This window comes from Urocitellus parryii, chromosome 1 (genome assembly GCF_045843805.1).
Source record: "Urocitellus parryii isolate mUroPar1 chromosome 1, mUroPar1.hap1, whole genome shotgun sequence".
NCBI lineage: Eukaryota > Metazoa > Chordata > Mammalia > Rodentia > Sciuridae > Urocitellus > Urocitellus parryii.
The window spans coordinates 73,025,109-73,049,997 of NC_135531.1; the positions used below are offsets into that span (position 1 = coordinate 73,025,109).

A 24,889-nucleotide genomic window follows, 5' to 3' on the forward strand; every position below is an offset into this window, starting at 1 on the left:
AAAATTGGGTAGAATGAAAAAATTATTGAGTACTGAAAATTTGAAATACTTGTTAATCCTCCAAAAATAAAAAAAATGATCAAAAATTGAATAATTTTAATGTTTGTCAGTCTCAATGAATGATGAACTCTGTTTATGCTGTTGCCATTTGTCTAAACAAGAATCAGTGGAAACAAAAACATTTCAGCTGGTAAGCAGAAATTGTTCTGCTCATTCTCCTCACTCCAGTTCGATCATTTGTCAAGATTGAAAAATACAAATTATCCAAATTGTCAGAAACATTTCTAAAATGACACAGTGACTGCTCTTATTCTGTACTTTTGTTTTGAAAAAAAAATCATTAGTTATCATTAAAATATTTTCCACTTGACCTTAGAATTTGTATTCAAGTTTCTGCTTTGAAGACTTTTCAGCTGACATTTCTGTGTATTGAAAGTTCTATTTCATCTTCTCTTGGTTGGCTAGTTCACTTAAGGAGATAGCATTAACTGCTCCTACTAGAGTTATATTTCCTATGCATTCATAAAAACTAATTTTATTCAATTTATTATGTAGGATTTTGAGGCACAGAGGACATTTTGGTAATGTGACTGTGGCTTGGCAGCTGTTCCAGAATGATTCTGTTCTGCAACATGGACAAGAATTCTATGAAACTTCAGGAACTGTTAATTTCATGGATGGAGAAGGAGCAAAACCAATAATTCTCCATGCTTTTCCAGATAAAATTCCCGAATTCAATGAATTTTATATTCTAAAGCTCATAAACATTACAGGTGCTGTGTTTTTCCATCTCTTATTTTTCCAACAACATTTTATATTTTATAACTTAAATCCAATTGATGAAAGAAGTGTGTCTGTCTTGATTTTCTGATTTTAAATATCAAAGTACCCTTCTTGGTAGAATTATTATCTATTTTTATTTATTTATTTTTTATGCTGGGGGTAGATCCAGGGCCTTGTGCTTGCTAAGCATAGGCTCTACCAATGAGCTAAACCCCCAGCCCCAAAATGTTGCTTTTAGTCTCATTTTATGGTCTTACTTGGGTTCAGTTGTATAGATAGAGGCTTACCTTCACCATGAAACTTGTGAATAGACTTTTTCTACATCAAATGTTGTATTTCTCCTAAAATATTAAAGGAAGTTAGGAAGTACAAATTCATAGTGGTTTAAAGCTTTGCCATAATTTAAACGATTTGCTTTCTTGTCACTTCTGGTTTTAAGCATAGGAATTTAACATCTCCAGTTTATAGCTTTTGTTCAGGGTTGACTGATTATAAAATTGTGATGAATCAGTGTTATTTGATATGTCCCCCAAAATATGGTGAAAGCCACATGGTGATACTATGGCTCATTGATGATGCATAAATTATTTAACTAGAAGTTCATATGCTACAATTTTTTTATATGTTATACTGGAAAGTACTTCAACTGGTTTTTCATTCATTACAAATTTTCTTATTACAGGTGGGTCCCCAGGTCCTGGAGGCCAATTTGCAGAAACCAACCTTCAGGTGACAGTAATGATTCCATTCAATGATGACCCTTTTGGAATTTTCATCTTGGATTCAGAGTGCTTAGAGAGAGAAGTGGCAGAAGATGTGCTCTCAGAAGATGACATGTCTTATATTACCAACTTCACCATTTTGAGGCAACAAGGTGTCTTTGGTGATGTACGAGTAGGCTGGGAAATTGTGTCCAGTGAGTTCACGTCTGGTCTGCCCCCAATGATAGATTTTCTACTGGTTGGAATTTTCCCCAGCACTGTGCATTTACAACCACACATGCGGCGTCACCATACTGGAACAGATGCTTTGTATTTCAGTGGACTGGAAGGTGCATTTGGGACTGTTAACGCAAAATATCACCCCTCTAGGAATAACACAATTGCCAACTTCACATTTTCAGCTTGGGTAATGCCTAATGCCAATACAAATGGATTTGTTATAGCAAAGGATAATGGTAATGGAAGCATCTACTATGGGGTGAAAATTCAAACAAATGAGTCCCATGTGACATTTTCCCTTCATTATAAAACTTTGGGATCCAATGCTACATACATTGCCAAGACAACAGTCAAGAAATATTTAGAAGAAGGTGTTTGGCTTCATCTTCTAATTATCCTGGACGATGGTATAATTGAATTCTACCTGGATGGAAATGCAATGCCAAGAGGAATCAAGAGTCTGAAAGGGGAAGCCATTAGTGATGGTGAGTGTCATCTTTGCAACTAGGACTTTGAAATTTCTAGGTTCTAAAATCTTCAACTAAATTTTGATTTTTTTTAAAAAAAAGCTTGCAGATATTTATTTTTTTATTATTGGTTGTTCAAAACATTACAAAGCTCTTGACATATCATATTTCATACATTTGATTCAAGTGGGTTATGAACTCCCATTTTTACCCCGTATACAGATTGCAGAATCACATCTGTTACACATCCACGTTTTTACATATTGCCATACTAGTCTTGCAGATATTTAAAAACTGTTTTTGTATTGCCTTATTTTCTTTGAACAAAACGATGTGCCTATCAAGACCATGATAAATTCTGCACTAAATGTTTCAGAGATGCATCAAAGAGTCTTTGTTCATAAATAGGCTTTAGAAGAAGTATAGACAGATTACTGTAATAAATTTAGAAAGAATGAAAAAACTCCAAAGGAGGATCATTTATTGAAAAAACTCTAAAGGAGGATCATTTATTCCTCTCATGAGTAGTAGAGAATAATTTTTCAGGCAGAAGAATAGCAAAAGTGTAGACATATGAAGCAGAGTATTGTACCTGGGGATCTGCTACTGGTTCAGTGTAGTTGGAAGTAGATGTGGGTAGGCATAAGGTAAAAAGGAATCAGGAAAAAAATCACATTAAAATAATTACAGTATTTATAGTATCAGGAGATAAATTAGTGAATTCTGTGGAGTGTTTTGAAGAGATAATTTTTGTTGGCTTTAAGACAAACCACATACTGTTTCCATGAGTAATTCATCTGTGTGTATGTATACACACAAATGCTGGTTTTATCTATTATGTCACCAATTCACTCCATTTTATAATTTGATTCTATTTTATATTAAATGAGAAGATAGATCAGAGATTAAGTGGCTATAGTGTTGTATTTTCCCTCTGAATCTCCACCATTTGGTGTTAACTTCTGCAGTTTTTCCAGAATAAATAATATAGAAAAAAACAAACATCATGTACACATCTACCAATGTCTGCCCAAGGACTGTGCTTAGAAATATTCTATGGCATTAAATTATTCACTTTCTGATTGTGTGTATGTATACACACAAATGTTGGTTTTATCTATTATATCACCAATTCACTCCATTTAATGATTTGATTCTATTTTATCAAGGTTAACAGATGAAAGTGTATTTTCACACTTTCCTCTATTAACCTTGATTCCTTTAGTGAAAGTAATGGTGGTAGAACAAAAATGAAAAAGATTGGGGATTGTGAATACTGGTATTTCTTTCCTTTGTTTGGCTTCCTGCAAAGAACTTATACTATTTTTGAATGTGTCACTTGGAAAGAAAAAATTAAAACCACATATGTATTTATTTTTTAAAGTTATCAATGAAATATAACATATATTACAAAATATACTGAAGTGCCTGAGTACCTCAGCACACAGAAACCCCATGTATCCACCCACAACCCCAAGAAGCAGCCAAGCAACCTTTCCTGAGTAGCTTGGCCCATTGAGGTACCCAAGAAGCAACTGAGCAGCCTTATCCATCCTCCATTGCCTCAAGAAGCAGTTGAATAGCCTCTTCCTCTTCTCAGACTTTTAGATCACTGTGGTCCAGAAAAGCAGAGGCATTGGTCTTTGGGAGTCTAAATAAATCAAATCAGAGATGAAAAAGGAGACATTTCATCTGATACTAGGGAAATACAAATAATTATTAGGAACTATTATGAACTACTATATGCAAAAACCTGGAAACCTATAAGTGGATTAATTTATGTACACATATAACCTACTAAAATCTAACCAAGAGATCACAGAAAATGTGAACAGACCAATAACAATTAACAAGATAGAATCTGTAATAGAAAGTCTTCCAAAAAGAAAAGACCAGACCAAATGGCCTTAGTGCTGAAGTTTACCAAACTTTTAAATAAGAAATAATGTCAATACTTCTCAAGCTAGTCCAAAGAAGTGAAAGGGGGAATGCTGCAGAGCTCATTTTTGAGGTCAGCATTGTCCTGACACAAAAGCCAACAAGAATATACGCAAAAAGAAAAGCACAGGTCAATATCCCCCATGAATGGAGGTACAAAAATCCTCAAAAGAATACTAGCAAAATTGAATCCAACAGCACCTAAAAAAGATCATACACACAATCAAATAGGATTTATTGCTAGGAATTAAAGATGTTTCAAGATATGCAAATTGATCAATATCAAACATAAACAAAATGAAGGATTAAAAACCATATGGTCATCTCAATCAATATAGCCAAAGCATTCAATAAAATTCAACATAAGAGAAGGGAACCTATGGGATGGGAGAAAATATCTGAAAAAAAAAAGAAAATATTTATCCAGTAAGGGATTAGTTTCTGTAGTATATAAGGAACTCAGACAACTCTACAGCAAAACCCTTCAAATAATCAAATTAAAAATTAGTCAAATTACTTGAACAGACATTTCTCAAAATAGATTACATGAATTACACCAAGTATATGAAAAAAAGTTTAATATCACAAATTATCAGGGAAATGCAAATCAAAATCACAATGAGATATCATTTCACCCACTTAGAAGGGTTATTGTAATCAAAAAGACAAAAAATAACAAATATTGGTGAGGAGGTGGAGAAGGGCAATCTTTCATACACTGCTGGTAGGGATATGGATTAGTATAGCCATTTTGGAAAACAGTATTCTAGTTTTCCTCCAAAATCTAGAAATATAACTACCATGTGAACCTGCAATTGCATTGGGTATATATCCAAATCAAAGGAATTGAACTGAATATGTCGAAGTGACATTTGTTGAAACACTATTCTTAGTGGACAGTGTATGGAATTATTCTAGGTGAATGGATGAGAAAAAATATATATACACAATGGAATATTATTCAGCCACAAAAAGAATGAAATTCTAACATGAATAGAAGTAGAAAGAACATTATATTAAGAGAAGGAAATCAGGTGCATAAACAAATATCACATGTTTTTACTTATATGTGAAAGTTAAAAAGTTAATCTTGTAGAAGTAGAAAATAGAATCGTGGTGACCAGAAGCTGGGAAGGATGTAGGAGAGAGGGTTGATTAATGGGTACAAGGGTGTAGAATAACTTCTAATTTTACATGGCACATTGGGTTAACTGTAGTTGACAACAAATAATTGAATATTTCAAAATAACTAGTAGAGAGAATTTTGCACGTCCCGACATGAAAAATGATGTCTGGGTGATAGATATGCCTTTTACCTTGATCTGATCATTGCATATTGTACGTATGTATTGATGTACCCTATGTACCCTATGTATTTTTACATGTTAATTTAAAGGAAAACATATTAAAAGTGTATAAATGATAAGTATTGTAAGTACAGATAGATGAACTATAAAACTTGAATATCATTAGTTTCATCATCCACATAGTGTAACCAGCCTTCAGATCGAGAAATAGAGCATTCTAGAAGTAACTGGTGGTTCTTTTCTAGTTAGTAACTTACTACCCTGCCCACCTATGATTGGTATTTTTTAAGAGCATTAATATTGATTTTTCCTGTATTAAAATTGAGGTAAATAGAATTGAATGTCTGACTTATTTTGCTCAGCACTGTTTTTGAGGTTCATCCATATTTTTGCCTATTTTACATACCTCATGCTCATGTTTTTATAGTATTCCATTGTGTAATTAGAACAGTATTTTTTCATGGTATTTTAAATTTGTTTGCATTGTTTCCAATGTTGGGCTATTGCATTCAGCATTTCTCTTGAATATTCTTATATAAGTTTTTTGGATGAAATTTTCTCTGCTGGAATTGCTGAATCATTGTGTGTGTGTGTGTGTGTGTGCGTGTGTGTGTGTGTGTGTGTGTTTATTCAGTTTTAATAGATAAAACCTAGCAGTTTTCCAAAATGGTTGAACCTATTTATATTATCACGTTTGGTGTATCAAAGTACCATTTCACCAATGCTTATTTTATCTTTAGAAAACCATTTTGGTAGGTTTGTGATGGTTTCAAAAATTTGTATTTTTAAAGAAATAATTATATGGTCAATACAGAAATCTAGGAAAATTTAAAAGTACACATATAAAACAAAAAATAACAATCATTCTCATTACCATAATTCTAAGATCACCATTATAAACATTAAGTGTATTGTTGAAATTTTTATATCTATAAAAATATATATATCACCAATTTTTACTTCCTTGTCAAAGTAATATATATGCATTTTATAAAATTTAAAAAGCTTAGAATAATATTAAGATGCAGGGCTGGGATTGTGGTAGAGCGCTCGCCTAGCATGTGCAAGGTGCTGGGTTCTGTCCTCAGCACCACATAAAAATAAATAAATAAAATAAAGGTTCAAAAAATATATATATATATATAAATTTTAAAAAAATGTAAGGTGAATATTACCATGTTCTCTCCATTCCGAAGGGACCATTATGACATTGTAGTGTCTTTATAACTTTTTTTGTTTTGGATGATTTAGCATTTTAGCTTAAATAGTTGACACTAAAATTAGAGAAATATTGATAATGTTTGTTCCAGAGAAGTAGTCATAGAAACAAAGCATTTAGAATGCCTCAAATTTATATAGTGTTTTATATTTAAATGGCTTTTTTCATACATTACCAAATTTTAACTTCACTATAATTTATTAAATATTTTATAGGTAAGAAAATACAAGTCAGAATTGGTAAATAAATTAACTAGCATCACATGGCCAAGTTATAGAGGAGCCAAAACCTGAATATAATCTTTTAACTCAGTATTCTTTTAGTTTATCACAGAAACAAAACTAAAGAAGAGCTGACCACTTCTATATCTTTGACTCTATGCAGTCTCTTGACTGCAACAGATAGTTTTATGAGGACTAGGAAACTTACGTCATTAAAGCTGATAAATAACTCTAGAGGAGGGAGCACATCATAGGATTTATCACCAGCCTGGAGTTCAGAGGAGTGGTTCTGGTTTACTGGGCAGGAAAGTGGTCTCCATAGTAGGCACACTTGTGATAATGTGTATAATACTTGTGACTTCACTAAAGGAGCAACCTGGGTAACAATTTGTAAAACTGCCTTCATTGAGACTATTGATAGGAAACATTTAGAGCATTCTTTTCCAGAATCACTGCCAAACTCTCACTTTACATAATTCATTATCTTAGCTGAATTATTAGGCAAGAAATAAGGAGACAAACAAGAACTGGTAAAATCCTGAGAAGTGTTGTCATTGAAGTAGCATTGTTGGGCTGCATGTTATTATAAAAAGTCCCTAAGACTCACATATAATGTTTCTGGGAAGAAATGCTTTGATTTCTGTATTTATTCCACTAGTTATTTGGATAAAGAAATATATTTGACCCATGGAAACTATTTTTTTTCTGAATTCTTCATTTAGCTCAAGATGAGTTTCTAATACATCAATCTTTGAAGTTCTCTAAGAATAGGAATACTAAAGTTTTAAAGTTGTGAGTGAACTAGACCATTCCATTTTTAGACGGGCAAGTAAATTTAATAAAAAGTCATGAAGAAATGTGTATCCAAATACACATACACACAAGCAAAATACATGTATGATTATATGTATATGTGTGTAGTTATTTTTAAATCCTAAAATGGTTTTAGACAGACTGACAGAATGACTTATAAGGCTATTATTTAATTTGAAGATAGTTGTCAATTTTGTTAGTACAACATTTCATAAATTCTAGTTATTGCTTAATAGATTCATTGTTTATCACAGTAGAACATAACCTTAATTTGTATATCAGTTATATTAAATATTTACATATAAAAATATTTTTAAATAAGATTGAATTGCTTTCTAAATTAAGTTACAATTTAGGACATGACAGTTGATATGTAGCATTTAAACCTCTGTCTCATTTCAGGTCCTGGAATATTGAGAATTGGGGCAGGAATGAATGGTAATGACCGGTTTACAGGTCTGATGCAGGATGTAAGGTCCTATGAGAGGAAACTGACCCTTGAAGAAATTTATGAACTTCATGCTATGCCTTCAAAGAATGATTTACATCCTATTTCTGGATATGTGGAGTTCAGACAGGGAGAAACTAACAAATCATTTATTGTTTCTGCAAGAGATGACAATGAAGAGGAAGGAGAAGAGTTATTCATTCTTAAACTAGTCTCTGTATATGGAGGAGCTCACATTTCTGGAGAAAATACTACAGCAAGATTAATCATACAAAAGAGTGACAATGCCAATGGCTTGTTTGGTTTCACAGGAGCTTGTATACCAGAGGTGAGCAGTGAGCTGGAAAATTTTGTAATTAAAAATTTTATTATGGGTGAGATTGTTTGGGTCTGGGCTTTCTTTTATTTGGTAAGATTGCCAAAGTATTTACTTTTGTGGCCAGAAGTGTGTGGTATAGGTGGTGCTTACAAATATAAATTACAGTCTCTGCCCTTATAAATTCACAGTTTGATTCAAATTAATGAGTTGGTGGCACACGCCTGTAATCCCAGCAGCTCCTGAGGCTGAGATAGGAGAATCGCGGGTTCAGAGCCAACCTCAGCAATGAGCAACTCAGTGAGACCCTGTCTGTAAATAAAATACAAAATAGGGCTTGGGGATGTGGCTCAGTGGTTGAGTGCTCCTGAGTTCAATCCCTGGTACTTAAAAAAAAAAAAAAAAGTAAACAAGACAGCAAGTAAATCTTAGCAATTATCCTTAAAAAAAAATTTTGAAAATTCAAGTCGTATTCCACACATAATTTACTTTGGGGTACTGCTTTGGATACTGTATAAGTAAATGAACTAATATATATTAAAAGCTAGTATATATAATTGTTAATTAAATTTTATTCAAATATGAGTTTTGAGGTTTTTTTCCTTGTCCGAAGCATACTTTAGTTGTTATAACATTCTTCAGTGTTGTGTATAGATGCTTTTCTTGCCAACCTTCTTGGCCAGCTAAATTCATTAGCAGTTTTACTGTGCTTATCAGTTCTTTCCATGTTTTCAAAGATTAGTAATCATCTTGGTTTCCCATTCAGTAATATGAGAGTGAATGAAACGACTTCACAGGTGTTTTGTGTGACAGCAACAGCTCAATGTCTATGGATGTTGCCAAGAAACAGGAGAACATTTCCCTTTGCAAGTTGATTCTAATACATTTAGAAAAATGTCTATGTAAATTGAAATGATTAAGAAAAATAGGGGTGTGTAGGACTTGAAAAATTTATCTACAGCACAGGCATCATTGTAGCTTAAATGGGAATGCCTGGCTCTCTGAAATGTCACATAGTCCCTTTAGCTCTGTGGTTTGGTGATATATCATAAGAGATCTTCAAATGGTGGTCATATTTTTTATATCATAAATAGAGTACCTCTTAACTAGAGAGAACAAACATAATACAAATCTGCAACTTAAAAGAGAAATGTTCATCAACTGTGAAACTACTTTATATGAATGTTCAGAGAACTTTTATATATCAAATTTTATGTGCCTTTCTGAAAGTCCATATTATAGGTGCAGCACATATTAATTATTAGTTTCTTTATAGTAAAGAACAAGAAATTGACATTTTCAGGCACAAGAAGAAGATAACCCAAGTTGAAGTAAGTGGGAAATGATCAAGTCCTATGACTGATTTGTAGCTTAGTGATTACTAGTGCTTAATGAATATTAGTTTCCCCTTTTGGTTCTCAGATACAATGGGAAGAACTGGAATTTGAACATACATGTGTCTTGTGATTCTAAGCTGCTATCTTTCTCTCTGAGTTGTTAATATCATTATTTTAAAAAAGACCCATGACTTTTATCAAGTTATAAAAACTACTGGGGTGCCACACAAACTCAGATTCCTTTCAAGATCTGTCCTCATGTTGTTGTCTTCCTTGGTTTCTGTCTGACTTGTGTGGCTTCAGTTTTGACCTCTGGGCATTATTGATCTCTCTTTGCAACACTGTTGTTCCACATCTTCATGTTTAGTCATTGGAACCTCAGCTCCAAAGACATTTTCTGTGTGAACATCTTGTTTAAAGTAACTGATTTCTATTTCTGCCTTGTAACTCTTTATCCATCCATAGTTTTATTTTTTCTTTCATAGCATTGATCATACTCCCAAATTCCTTCTGTTATTTTAAAATCTTCTTATTTACTGGTTATCCCCCTCCACCACAAAAATGAAAGATCTTTGAGTGTAATATGGTCTTATTGTTTATTATTGTATCTATACTACCAAGAATGGAGCATGATAAGTACTCAATAAACCTTTGTTGGAGCTTATGAATATATTTTAATATTAAAACATGAAAAAGACATAGAGCAGTTCAGATTTAAGATGTATTTTGACTAAGTTAAAACTACATGAACAACCAGACTGATGGGGAAAAAAATACATAACAAAATTTTAAAACCTGCCATTATAGTTAAGATTTCAATGCTGGCTTGCCTCTTAAATTTCACTGATAGATTGTGGTGAGTATTGGTTTAGTTATCTAGGTATGTAGCTATATTCCTGTTGACTTCTGACTTTGAAAATGACTAGCCAAGCCTTTCAATGCAGAAGAGAGAAGTTTCCTCCATAGACCATAGTACCCAAGCTGAAGTTCTGGAAAGAACAAAATGGAATGGAAATAGAATGTGTCCAGATTAGAAAGAAATATTTAGATGATTAAATAGGAAAATTTTTGTTGACTTTCAGGAAGATTACACAGTTTTATTCTTAAAAAAGTTAATAGAAAATTTAATCTCTGTGATTTGAGGTAGGAGTCCTCAAATATTTTCAATATCATCATAAACAACAATGATATTTATTGGTTGCATACTGAAGTCGTTCTCAAAGTAACCCAGAGAGTCCATTTCCAAGGACCCCTGGAGTTTCCTGAGGTCCTTTCCAGGGGGTCCACAAGGTCAAAACTAACTTTTTAAATAATACTTCAGTTTTTTTATTTCTTCCTTTTAATGACATGTTGTACTAAAAACATAGCTTCTAGTGCTTTTACACAAATCAAGGTTTCAGTGTCACATTGTACCAGTTATTTATTCACCATCCATAGTTTAAAACATGCTAATTTTATGATATAAGAAGTACAAATGAAGTACTTCTGCTATATTATCAGAACATCGTAATTGTCTCCATGAATAGTAGTTATACAAATTTTGAGTCATGAGTTTAACTAGCTTCTGTTTTCATGGAACACCAGTTTCACTTAAAATGACTGACATTTAGTTATTCAGACTTGGGTATTTGGCAGACATTTTCATGAAAATAAGCAGAGTGAGCTATTGATTACAAGAAAAACAACTGACAGTTCTTGCTGATGATAAGAAAAATTCAATCTCTCAAATGAAAATTTGAATTTTGTAGCACTTTTATCTGCCAAAGTGAGCTTGACTGTTTCCCATTACTTAGACTTTTCAGATAAGATTGACAGTGATATCAACCAGTATAATTATTTTGTATGATGAAATGTGTCAACAAAGAGAAGATATGTATAACTCAGTAAACCAATATTTTCCAAATAATCATTGCATATTATTATAATATCATGCATGTGTAAAACATTGATTCAGAGTACAAAGTAGGCCAATGTATTTTAATGTAATAAAATATGCTTGAACATTGCAGCTAAATGTTGAGGAACTTCCTCTTGTCAAATTTTGGTATACTATTGCAGATAAAAACATACAATCATCTGAAAAAGACTGCAAATCTTCATCCTTTTCCAATTATGTATTTAGATAGGGCAGGATTGTCTTTATATACTTCAAGTAAAATAACAGAGAACAACAATTGGTTCAAAAAGGAGACATAAGAATCCAGCTGTTTTTTGTTAAGGCAACATGAAAGAGACTTGTAAAAATGTAAAACAGTGTGATCTTATCACTGTTTTGTTTTTAAATATAGTTACGTATAAAGATATGTTGCTCAGAATGGATTTTTTCATAGGTATTTAAGGTATGTTATTAAATAATATTTAATTTGTTCATTTTATATTTGTCATATGATAAAATATCAATAGACTTCAACAGTATAGGCAAAACTCCTTTAGAGTTCTCCGTAATTTTATGACTATTCAGGGGTCCTTAAAAGAAAATATTTGAGAACTAGATTTACTTTATGCATGGGATTGTCTTCACTCTAACTTTAACTTGCTTGTTTTTCGCAATTAAAAACTACTGTTATTTCCATAAATTTTTTCCCATTGTATTGTTGCAAAGACATTGAAAATTCCACTTTTTTCCCTTCCTGATCCTTTCAAATTTTCTGAAGGCAAGAGAGATCCTTTAAAAATACTTCTCTGAGTTATGTTACACTTTTACATTTTCTTACACTGTGTTTGCTTTTAAGTGCCTGCCATATGTTATGTGAATGAAATAAGTGTTTATCAATATAATCTGATAGCACAGATCATCACCCAAGCATGAAAGAAAATTAAAAATTAATTGGGTTTGTAATTGTTTAACACTAATCTTCTGTTCAATGCAGAAGGACAATTCATGGCTTAGAATACTATGTTTTATTTTTCCGAGTAAATACATTTTAAAAACTGGTTTTTTGATTACCTTTGTTAATACTTGATCTGAAGATTTGGCAAATTCCTGAGTTGAAAGAGGAAACAGTAGTGAGGACTGTTATTTCTATTGTGAAATTAGTGAGAATGGTTTAGAAGAGTACTGTGGATCTTGTGCATTTTCACACACTGGCCTAAATGTTTGTAGCATGATTCAAAAATCAATTAGATGAATATTTATATTAGAAAATACTATCAGGTTTTAATTTTGATTTAGTCCTTTTAAATATTTGTTTTATTTATATATTTTTATGGGGTGCTGAGGATGGAACCCAGTGCCTCACAGGTGCTAAGAAAGTGCTCTACCACTGAGCCACAACCCTAGCCCCTAGTTTTAATCTTATTCATATTAATAATTATATTGTGTAGTCTGGTGTTTCTTGAGGTGTTGTCTACAGAAGACCTTGGGTGAAAATATTTAATGCATACCACTGGAAAACCTCCTTGATTCAGGTTCCCATTCCTGGATCAACGTACTTGGTGGGGGAGGGAAAAAGCAATGTGGAATGAAAAACCTTTCTTGATGAAAAGTTTCATATATATATAGACAAGAGAAAATTATTGGTCCAGTGTGCCCATCACCTAGCTTCAGTAATTATCAGGCTTTTGCCAATCTTGTTTCATCTGAAATAGTTTTAAAAGCAAACCTCAAATATTATGTCCTTTCTCCTTTAAGTTCATAAGAATTAAAGGTAGATTTTTACCTAGCATCCTAGGTGATTTTTTTAAACAAACCCTTGATATTTAAAGGATCTTCTCTAGTTGGAAATTTATAAAGCTTGCTTTATAGAATATAGTACTAACCTGTTAAATTTTCTATACAATTTTGATATATAGCATATGTTCATACATACTCTTATAAGGATAGTGATTGCTTTTTCCTTTTTAAAACTGAAAACATTCAGAAAATTATAGATTTTGATGATGCTTTTACTAACTGAAAAATGTAGTGTGACTCTTGCAAACAAAAATCTCTTATCTTAGGCCTGGATGCTGCATGGCTATTCTCTGACTTGGAAAAATTTAAGTTGCTAAGGAACCCTCACAGATTCCTGAATCTTTGGATCTATTTGATTTATGCCTCTTGCCGAGAAAGGAAGGGCTGAATATTTATATACTTAGATGAATGATTTATTAATTTAACTCATTCAAAATATTCATTCTCAAAAAAATTTAGGGTGGGAAATGGAGAAAATCCATTGTTATTGTAATGAGAATTGAAATATATGGAAATCAGATTGCTTTTTAATGATATATGCATGCTTCTTTCCTTATAAACTGAGATAGTATTTTCATGTAGCTTTTTATTATGCATGTATGTCTGTATTTTAAAGGGCAATAAATCTCCACAGAGTCCATGAAACATTATGGTCCTCCTTTAGGAAGAGACAGAATGTTTGATAAGTGGTAGAATGAAGACACTCAGGAGTCTATGACATTAAATCTATTCTTTGTCTACCAGACAATTTGCTCAGTTTCTATTTTGCTAGTATGAAAATGCAGATGCAAAACTTTATGTGGAAATTAAATAGGATGCTGTATTAAGCATCTGGGTCTTTTTGTTACTTCCTTCTTTTCTCTCCAACCCTTTAAGGTTGGATGGCCTCACCCAGAGAACAGTTCATTCTAACATAATATGGTTGATGAGTCCCTATAAGTCATCATGCTATGCCAGATTATATAGTGAGAAACATTGAGCTTATGGAAAAGATGGGGTTAGGAGAACACTACTCAAAAACTTGGTCAGTGACATTTAAAAAGAAAGGGAATAATTAAAACGTTGTGTACATTAAATGTTTAGTGTTTCCACACTATAGTATATACAGCATATTACCTTGAAAATGACCTTATGAATATTTGTAAAAGTTGGCATTGGAAGGATTTCAGTTTGTGTGCCCTTGTAAAGTGAAGGAAGGAAGGTTATCTAAAATTGGAGGAACAGTTGTAACCCTAGAAGTAGAGAAGTGTGATAGCAGCTTCAATGTGGTGAACTGAGGCAGATGGTAGATGTTGGAGGTGTGTGTGTTCCTATATAGCTTGTTTTGGGTGGATTCAGTTTCCTGTATCCCCCATATTTTTGTGGATGAAATTGCATTTAAAAGCACATGCAAAACTCAGGTTTTATTCAAATTGTTTTTTTGCTTGTGGTACTTGGGATTGAATCTGGGATGATCTACTGCCAAGCTATTTCTCCAGCCCTTTTTATTTTGAAACAGGTTCTTACTCATTTGCTGAGGCTGGCCTTGAACTTGTGGTCCTCCTGCCTCAGCTTCTCCAGTGACTGGGATTATAGGCATCCACCACTGTGCATAGCTAATACTTGTATTTTTAATCTCTTCAGTTTTTTGTTCTTTTTTTCCCTCCAAATTACATATCTGCTAACATAAATCTAAAACTGAACTGATAGCCTGAGAGTTTGAAAGTATGAAGACTTATTTTTTAAAATGTTTCAATTTCTTGCCCCATATTTAAACTGATATTAATTTTTTTAGATCAAAACATTACCTTCTTGAAAAATACACATGTATTTTATACTTGTATATACGTATGACAAAAATATTAAAACATATTAAGCATGACATCAAATGTCCTTTTTGATCTGACTGTTGTCTCCACATTAGAGCCTCCTTGAGGCTCTCCACTTGGTACTTGATATCATTCCCATAATAATTCCTCCGGATATACTGTATTGCTTCTTATGTCTGTAAAGTTCTTCCTGATGTCATGTTTCATTCTCTACCCCCCACCTCTGGCCCCATGTGGTCTGGTCTGTGCTGAAATCATCAATAAATCCCAAGTTTGTCTTTCTCTTTAGGATTATGTTTATGCAGAGAAAGGATTATGCATTTTTTGAAAGGAAAAAAAAATCTTTTGTAAACATAGCATCTAGCACCATCATGGCACACTCTAAGAGATTCAATGAGTGAGCTGCATATACAGTTTAGAGGTCATGATTCATTTGCTTTATTTATCTATATGAAAGAATGAGAGGAAACAAATGATTGTAAATACTTCTTAGCAATCAGAAATATACCTGGGGGAACGTAGAGGCCTTCTAGTCCCTTTTAGAAAAGTGGAAAGTTGTAAATTCTGGTTAAAGAGAAGATTTCATGAAAGATTTTATCACCGATTTTAATAGATATATTCATAACACATGTCAGTAATTTATGTTCCATTTCAGATTGCAGAGGAGGGATCTACCATTTCATGTGTGGTGGAAAGAACCAGAGGAGCTCTGGATTATGTACATGTTTTTTACACCATCTCACAGATCGAATCTAATGGCATTAATTACCTTGTTGATGATTTTGCTAATGCCAGTGGAACGATCACATTCCTTCCTTGGCAGAGATCTGAGGTAAACCTTGTCTTCTTTGTTTCTTTGAAAGTGTACTGGAAAGGTTTTTCTGCTGTGTTTGTTCTGTAATTTTATTTTTATTTTTTTAAATTTTTTTTTAAAGAGAGAGTGAGAGAGAGAGAGAAGGAGTGAGAGAGAATTTTTTAATATTTATTTATTTTTTTTAGTTTTCGGCAGGCACAACATCTTTGTTTGTATGTGGTGCTGAGGATCGAACCCGGGCCGCAGGCTTGCCAGGCAAGCGCGCTAACGCCTGAGCCACATCCCCAGCCCCTGTTCTGTAATTTTAATTGCAGCTTTTTTCTATTTAAGCAACTTAAAATACTTAGGAGATGAGGTGTATATCATGGCATATATATTCTAGTATATGTAAAAGAAAATTTAAGAATTCTGAATAATATATGTTCAGTTTTATTTATTCTTTAATCCCAATATAATAAGAGTGGTATAGCTTGAGAGTATATCGTTGTGAGTATTTTGTTATAACTGATACAGAGAGAAACCATTCAGTTCTTAATGGGACTCTTACAATCAGCCAATGAGAAATTCTTTTAACTGTAATTTCATTTTATTTACATTAAATTTGGAGAAATGAGATACTTGTTTTGTACTTCAAAAGTGCAAGTTACCTCCAGTTTTATTAAAATAGTCTCGCTGCTGAATAGATGCTTCATAAATAAATGATACTTCCTATAGTGAAACTGGAATGAAATTTCTTCCTGCATCAGAATTTTAAATATTTGGTTAATATATAATGTTAGAGTATTCATATCAGTATAATTTTTTACATTAAAATATAAATAGCTTATAGTTCATCAGGCATTCATACAAATAACTTAAAGCTTATAATTAATAAATAGTCTTTGAGGAGAGTTTGAGGGACTTAACAAATTAATTGGATAACAAAATTGAGAGATCATTTCAACATTTTTAAAATAAAAAAAGCAGAACAGTAGTCAAATCTATATAATTTGAGAGAAGAAAGAAACGAATTAAATGGTTTATAACAAATGTTTCCTATTATCTGCAAATAGGTCTATGAAAAAGAATTTGCTAATCTTTGGTAAAATGAGGACACCAATAAATTTTCATACAGCTAAAATTATTTGATTTGCAGAATAATATTTTATTCTGTTTTTTAAAAAATATTGTCTTGGATTTGAACTGTTCTTTCTCTTTTCTTTCTTTCATTTTTTTTTTTTTTTGGTTCTAGGAATTGATCCCAGGAGCACTTAATCACTGAGCCACATCCCTTGGACCCCCTTTTTTATTTTTTTAAGACAGGGTCTAGCTAAGTTACTTAGGGCCTCACATTCTGAGGCTGGGTTTGAACTTGCTATGCTCCTGTTTCAGCCTCCCAAGCTTCTGGAATTATAGGTGTGCACCACCATGACCAGCAAGGTGTTCTTTCTTTATGAACTAAGATAGAGTGTGATAACTTTTTAATGCTTCTTTTTGACAAAACAGACTTGATACCCCAGATTTTCTTGTGGAAAATTTACCAGCTACATCCGGTCTGATGATGCATATCTGTAATCCCAGTGACTTGGAAGGCTGAGGCAGAAGGATTGCAAGTTTGAGACCATCCAGGGGACTTAGCAAGACACTGTTTCAAAATAAAAAAACCAAAGATGTAGCTCACTGTTTTTGTGTGCTCCTGTGTTCAATCCCCAGTACTTGGGAAATTTTTACCAATTATGAGATAAAAATGTAATTGGGAACCATTGTTTTATAACATTCATATACAATTTGGAAGAGATAAAATAGCAAATCAAATTTGGTAAGTAAAATAGTTACAAATGTTTTAGTCAAGAATTATTTAAATATTATGTTTTATAATTTTTACATTTCTTTTTCCCTAAAGAAAATAACAACATGATTCAAGAATAATGATGATATTTAGGTAATAACTGTCATTTTTAGACTGCTTTTTTTAAAAAAACACATTGATTATTCCATCTATTAACTGTAATCATAAAAATATGATTTAAATGAGATTAGAAACCAAATTTAGAGCATACCTCAGACCTACTGAATCAAAATCTTTGGAAAAGCATTTTTATAAACAAGTTGTCTGGCTACTTTTAGGCCAGTGGTCAGTGATCGGAGACTGTTTGGATTTGGTTTGTTTTCAGACTGTTGCCCCATTTCTTTCTGGGAGATAGCAGGAAGTTGCCCTTCATTCCTCCTTTTCCCTCAGTCCTCATCTATTGCCAATCAGTTCTCAAATCCAGCTATTTTCCTTGTCTTTTCTTACTGCATTGGCTCAGAATTCCATCCTTTCAGGTCAGTCATTTCTTAAGGCTTCCTCTTGCATCTCCTTTTGCTCTCTGTCCATGCTATGTACATTGTACCGTGGTCCGCCTCTTAAAGCAGATTTCTCATTTTGTCCATCTTCTGCTTAGGATTCTGAAGTTTACCTCTAATCTCTAATGAAATAAATTCTAAATTCTTGATGATAGAAGCATAAATATCTTCTATGTACCAACTCCTGGCCATTCATCTGGCTCTTTCAACTGCTCCAGAATTTATGACCTAATTACCATTCCCAGCACATGCCTTTGCCAATGTTTCGTCTTTTGTTTGGAATATCCTTCCTGATTATTATTTTCAACTGTAATAAATCCATTAGGTAGGGCTTGCTTCAAATGCCTCTTCTGTAAAACCTTTACCAGGTAGTTAGTTGTTTCTTTCTCACTTTGCACACAACTCTATCATGACATTTCTACATTACATTTTAAATTTTTTTTTATATATCTGTCTCCTACAACAGATTATAAGCTTCTTGGAAAGTGGGTCTGTGTTTAAACTCTGGGACACTAGATATATCCATTAATAAAAAAAAGAAGGAATTTTTTATTTGCTGTAAATTTTATGGAACATTGTTGAGTTATGGTTACTTCTTTCATAACTTTTTTTGGACTAATTGCTTCTGCCAGACTTCTAATTCTCAATGTAAATCTACTTTCTAAAATACTTATTAGTGGTATTAGACTCTAGACACCTGCATACTGCTCTGTCCTTTCTTACCAGCCTACTACATGCTATCATGTAGTTCCTTCATTAGGAACTCTACTGAGACTGGCAATACCGGTGACCTTGGTATGAGGATATGATATGATATTTATATAGCATATCAATATATCTTACATTACATATTACTGCATGAATAGAATACTTTAAGACAGAAAATTTTACTATGCAGCTCCTTCCTTACTTTGTTCAGACAGCTATAACAAAATGTCTTATAATGGGAAGTTTAAACAACAGATTTATTGTTCATAGCTCTGGAGCCTGGGAGATCCAAGATCAAGGTGCTTGTAGAATTGGTGTCTGGCGAGGCTCATTCTCTGCTTCATAGTTATGGCACCTTCTCACCACATCTTCTCTCTCCCTCTCTCTCTATATAAAATAAAAATAGATTTATGTACACATGTATATCTATATCCACACACACATATAAAAAGCATATACACATGTTTGCTTTAATTTTGTAAGCTTATGTAGAAATGTTATATTAAATAGAAATTTCAATTAAATTTAATTTAACTGTTTTATTTTCCTCTGGTAAGTAGTTTATCCATGCCTCATTGCTTAATGCCTTTGGATTTATAAATTTATAGGTTCTGAATATATATGTTCTTGATGATGATATTCCTGAGCTTAATGAGTATTTTCGGGTGACATTGGTTTCTGCAATTCCTGGAGATGGGAAACTAGGTTCAACTCCTACCAGTGGTGCAAGCATAGATCCTGAGAAGGAAACAACAGATATCACCGTCAAAGCTAGTGATCATCCATTTGGTAACTCACCCTGTTCAAAAGCTTTTCTTTCTACTCTGTGTGTACTTAGTTTTATTATTTTATTTTTTAAGGGACTTTTTGCAAATGACTGAAGCAGAACTCTTTGAGACCTTCTAACTTCTATGGTCTTTAATTTCTAAACTGCCATTTTGAGAGAGATTATTTATGGGAGAAAATAAAAAGAGATTTCTGAACTTAAGTAATATATTTTGGAAAGTTTTTCAGGATATTTTAAAAGTAAAAAGCAATTCCATTTATGCCTATCAGAATTCCTTTAATTTAAAAATTAGTATATGGTGATATGTTAACAAATTGAAGTATTTTCTAATTTATGTTTTATTAGCCTTTAAGAAGTGAAGTTATCTCTATTTATATTAATTTGGATCGTGTGCTGAAAAGTTATAATTTTTTAATTAGGGAACTATCATAGATGTCCGTCCTACTAAATTAAGAATATTTTTGTATGGAAAAGTAATATAAATCTAAGTAGAAACCTGGGAAACACTGGTTTTTGTAGTTATTTTTTTTTAAGTGTACAAATCCTTTAAGGTCCCACTAATCCTGTTCCACAATGGGTTCAAGAATTAATAAAAGACTCCAGTCAAATAAAAGTATGTGTTTGAAAATGTATGTTTTAAAAACCCATCAGTGTTCCTTTTTCTGATGTTTCTTTTGGAAAAAAAACTTTCTCTGAGTAAAGACAAGGGAAATTAGCATTTATACTTTTAACATTATGAAAGTTTATGAACATTTTATATCAAAGCATGTTCATCAAATCTTGGCTAGAATCTTTCTATTTATTTATTTATTTATTTTAGTTTGTTGAGGACCTTTATTTTTATTTATTTATTTATATATGGTGCTGAGAATCAAACCCAGTGCCTCACACCTGCTAGGCAAGTGCTCTACCACTGAGCCACAACTCCCGCCCTTGCCTAAAATCTTTTCTACATTAAGGCCCTCAGAATTTTGGCCTGGTGATTAAAAAAGATTGCTTCAAATGAACGAGGAATTGTCCTGTAGGCGACTGGGAGAAGAATGCCCTGTCTCTTTGCCTCCTCTAGGCTTGCTGCAGTTCTCCACAGGGCTGCCCCCACAGCCTGAGGACCCCATGAGCCTGCCGGCAAGCAGTGTGCCAAACATCACTGTGCAGGAGGAGGATGGAGAGGTCCGGTTATTGGTCGTCCGTGCACAAGGACTCCTGGGGAGGGTGACTGCGGAATATAGAACAGTGTCCCTGACAGCTTTCAGTCCCGAGGACTACCAGGTACGTCATTATCCTTTGAAGCTCCATTCGTCCTTGTAAAATAACTTCTTTAAAAACTAAGGCAGAGTAAAAATAAGGACACTACCCTTGGAGGACTGGAAGGGACTTGCAGAGTATACTAAACAAAGAAAATGAATGCTGATAGCCTTTTGGCCTTTTAACTTTAGGCAAATTAAGATGCTTTATTGTGTTGAAACCTGACACTTAAATAGCTACTGTAATTTTTTGTATTTATACTTGTCATAGTCTTCTTTCGTATTATTTGTTTTAATGTTGTAGATTTGGATCAGATACATGTAAGATTTTGTTTCTTGCCAGGTATGGTAGTGCACACCTCTAATCCCACTGACTCTGGAGGCTGAGGCAGGAGGATCCCAAGTTTGAGGCCAGCCTGGGCAACTTAGTGAGACCCTGTTTCAAAAAGAAAAAGAAAAAAGTTTCTTAAATAATATTTCAAATCCTGTTATCTCCATCAGACAGAATCCAGATTGTAAAGAAATTACATGTCTTTTTGATCATTTTTTTCTTCAAGTGGGGAGTGCCATAAAAAAGCTTCGGATTTAGAATGGACAGAACTGGGGTTTAACCTCACCTTTAAATGTGTGGCCTTGGGAGACTTAGTTTTTCCTAAGTTCAGTTTCCTTACCTGTAAAAGTGGAGATATATCATATAGCAGGGTCATTCTGAAGATAAATGGCTATGTTGAAGTGCCTTGTATTGTACACGATGCACCTGTAGTAATACCCAGTAACCTACCTCTTCTTATTATTGCCAGGATTCTTATTGAGCAAATGCTTTCAGTTTTGGCAGTTCTCCTTGAGAAAGATTTTTATATCCTTCAACATTTTTGTTTTTCCAGATTCCTTTTCTTTAAATTTAATGTTCATTTTCTTGTTTTTCACCTTCTTCCTAAAAAGACCCACACAAAGGTGCAATGTTCTGTATTTTGTGTCTTTCCTCCCAACCCCCAGAATGCTGGCTAATTGAATTCCATTAATTTTAACTACAGTCCAATTAGCTAAGTTGTCCTGAATGTCTTCTTCTTCTTCTAATTCTTTCTTAGGTTATATTTTTTTTTGCCACTGGCATTTATTGTGCCCTTAGGTGGATATGTAATGTATTCCTCAATCCATCTCATCTTGGCTTAATGTGTTCTCTGCATTCTCTTAAAGCAGTGCTTTAGTCCTCATATCAGTGTTTTTAAATTTCTACTTTGAACCTGCCCACTGCTAGTTGTTTTATAATTTTCTTTAATAATTAAAACAAAATAAAATAAGGAACCATCTGTCCCCATCCTTCACGATATGAGAAAGTTCATGCCCTTGGAGGCATTTTTGAGGATTCTCAGGGTACTTAGCTGCCCTATGTGTTACCTGTCACCACTTTATACTGTTGCCTTAATCTGTGATAACCTGATAACTTCTGCTGTCACCACTTATTACAATGTGTCAACTCTTTCTGGTCTGTGTTAGCACAAGAGTAAGATTTCTTAGTTGAGGTGTGTAAGTGTTTATGCTTATATTGAGGGAGGGGAGGTGACTGGAGGCATCATGTACAGAAGAGGAAACAACTGAATTTTCAGATATCACTGTTGTTAACTTTATTCTCATGTACCAAGTTACAAGTGATCTGCACTACTCAGGTGCATAGATCTCAGCTATCTGTAGTAATTTTAAACAGATAATTACTGAGTTACAGCTGTGGAAAGTATTCAATATATGAGATCTGTAAGAGATGGGTGTTGATGCAGATTGGACAGTGAAGGAAGGCTTTCTACTGATCCCTGAGGTTTATAGAGAAGAAAGACAGACGAAGGGACAAGAAATGCTTGAGATAGGTAAAATAGCTTGAGCAAAGGTGCCAGTTAGGGAAGGAGCTGTCAGAGGAAATGAAAGAGGAACAGTGCTTCCACAATGTGGAGAGATACATATGGTGATAAAAGACAAGGTGCACACAGAGTGGTTCATTCAGGACCTTGCAGATCAGCTAGACTTCTTTGGATTTCTTTTTTCTTAAGAAGGTGAAATACTTGAAAGGTGTTATGCATTCATAAAAGATCACTAGACTGAACCATGGAGAATGGATTAGATGGTATAGATATGGATGCAGAAAGACAAGAGAGGAATCTGTTTCATGGAGCAAGGCAAGAAGTGTTGGAGTCTTGAATCAGGTTGGTGGCAAGGTAAATGAAAAGAAGGAAGTGGGCTCAGGAAATATTTCAGAGTTAAAATGGCAGGGTTTGATGGTAACTTACTTAAAAGAATAGGGCTTCACCATTTAGTGCTATGGACAGAACTGGATGAAACATAGTTTTTAAGGAAAGATCTCATAGAGATTCTCATAGAAATTAAGGAAAATTTTCAAATTTAAGTCTGAATATCAGAGGTTGGAGATGAAATTTGGAAGGTGGGAACATATACATGGTAATAAAAGCCTAGAGAATGCCGGACTTATTTAGACAGAAAGTCTAAAGAGTCTAATGAACAATAATTTTTAAAGGTCATAGGATAATGTTAAAATTGGCAATGAACTCTGAAAAGGATGAGGTAAAAAGATAAAAAGGAAAAGCAGAGAGTCTGGTTCCGTGGAATACCAACGAAGAATATGTTCCAGAAGAAAAGTGGCCTGTTGTATAAGAGATTGCCGAGTTCAAATAAGAATATTTCCTAGAAAGAAAACAATTTTCAGTTGTGTTGTTAAAAATTGTAGAATTATTCCAGTCTACTAAATTATAGGCAAAATTACTTTCTCACTGAGAAACTATATGTGTTGGATAGCAATTATTATTATTATTATTCTATTCCAACTTTTTTTGTTAATGTAATTTTAGAAATTCTTTCTAGAATGTTCTTCATAGAGACAAAGATTTGTCTTCTTTTTCTCTCCCAAGCAATTGTGCTAGCACATGCTATGTGTTAGATTGTGTTGTAAAAGTGAATAAAATGAGGGATCAAGTACTTGGTATTGTGAGCAAGCTATTCTATTAACATACATTGGACACATTTGTATCTTTCTATAGTGTCAGAATTTATTGAATGACAATTCACAAACCACATCCATGCATGTATAATTGTATCAAAATGGATTCTGCTTTCATGTATAACTAAAAAAAAACAATAAATAAAAAAAAACACTACATCACTTTCATCACCATCAATTCACTGAGTTTTAATGGTACCCAGGACAATCACAAGTTTTTTTTTATTTCATTTCAAACTTTATTACTAATATCTGTAACACTCAAGTCGCATATTACACTTTGCACAGTGCTGTGTATGTTACAGAAAGTATAAGACAGGGGTTATCAACGGCCTCAGGGTTCTGGAGACTGCACTGAGTGCAAAGGCAAGAGCAGATAGAAAGGTAAAAGGGTCACTGCAGGTGCTCAGAAGAGATTAGCACCCCTGGGTAACTTGTTTCAGAGCACAGAACTATTCAGGGAATGAAACTTATTCTGGCCATGGTCTGGATGGCAGGCAGTTTTTAAGAGGTCCACATCATGCAGGGACTTCAAGCTGAGCTGAAACATCAGGGACAGAGTTGAGAGTCCATCACCTGTGGACCTCATCTTGCTTTCCCCACATGATCTGATAAGATGATGAGTACGTGTGGGTGAGTTCTGCCTATTGCTGTCTTAGGTGCTTCTCTTTCAGGTTTCAGGTTGAGGGGGTTGAGGGGGTTGCGTATGGTGAAATGGATAATCTCAGCACTGGAT

General features: G+C 33.5%; 1 protein-coding gene across 1 annotated transcript in view; it reads left to right on the forward strand.

The window, feature by feature from the left end:
- Positions 1-24,889, forward strand: part of Adgrv1 (adhesion G protein-coupled receptor V1) — a 509,007-nt gene that overhangs the window by 41,436 nt on the left and 442,682 nt on the right. Inside the window, exons 19-24 of the mRNA XM_077795043.1 lie at positions 556-773; positions 1,466-2,209; positions 8,092-8,465; positions 15,927-16,103; positions 19,727-19,907; positions 20,972-21,174. Coding sequence (XP_077651169.1) covers positions 556-773; positions 1,466-2,209; positions 8,092-8,465; positions 15,927-16,103; positions 19,727-19,907; positions 20,972-21,174 — 1,897 coding nt within the window. The remainder of the gene's footprint in view (positions 1-555; positions 774-1,465; positions 2,210-8,091; positions 8,466-15,926; positions 16,104-19,726; positions 19,908-20,971; positions 21,175-24,889) is intronic.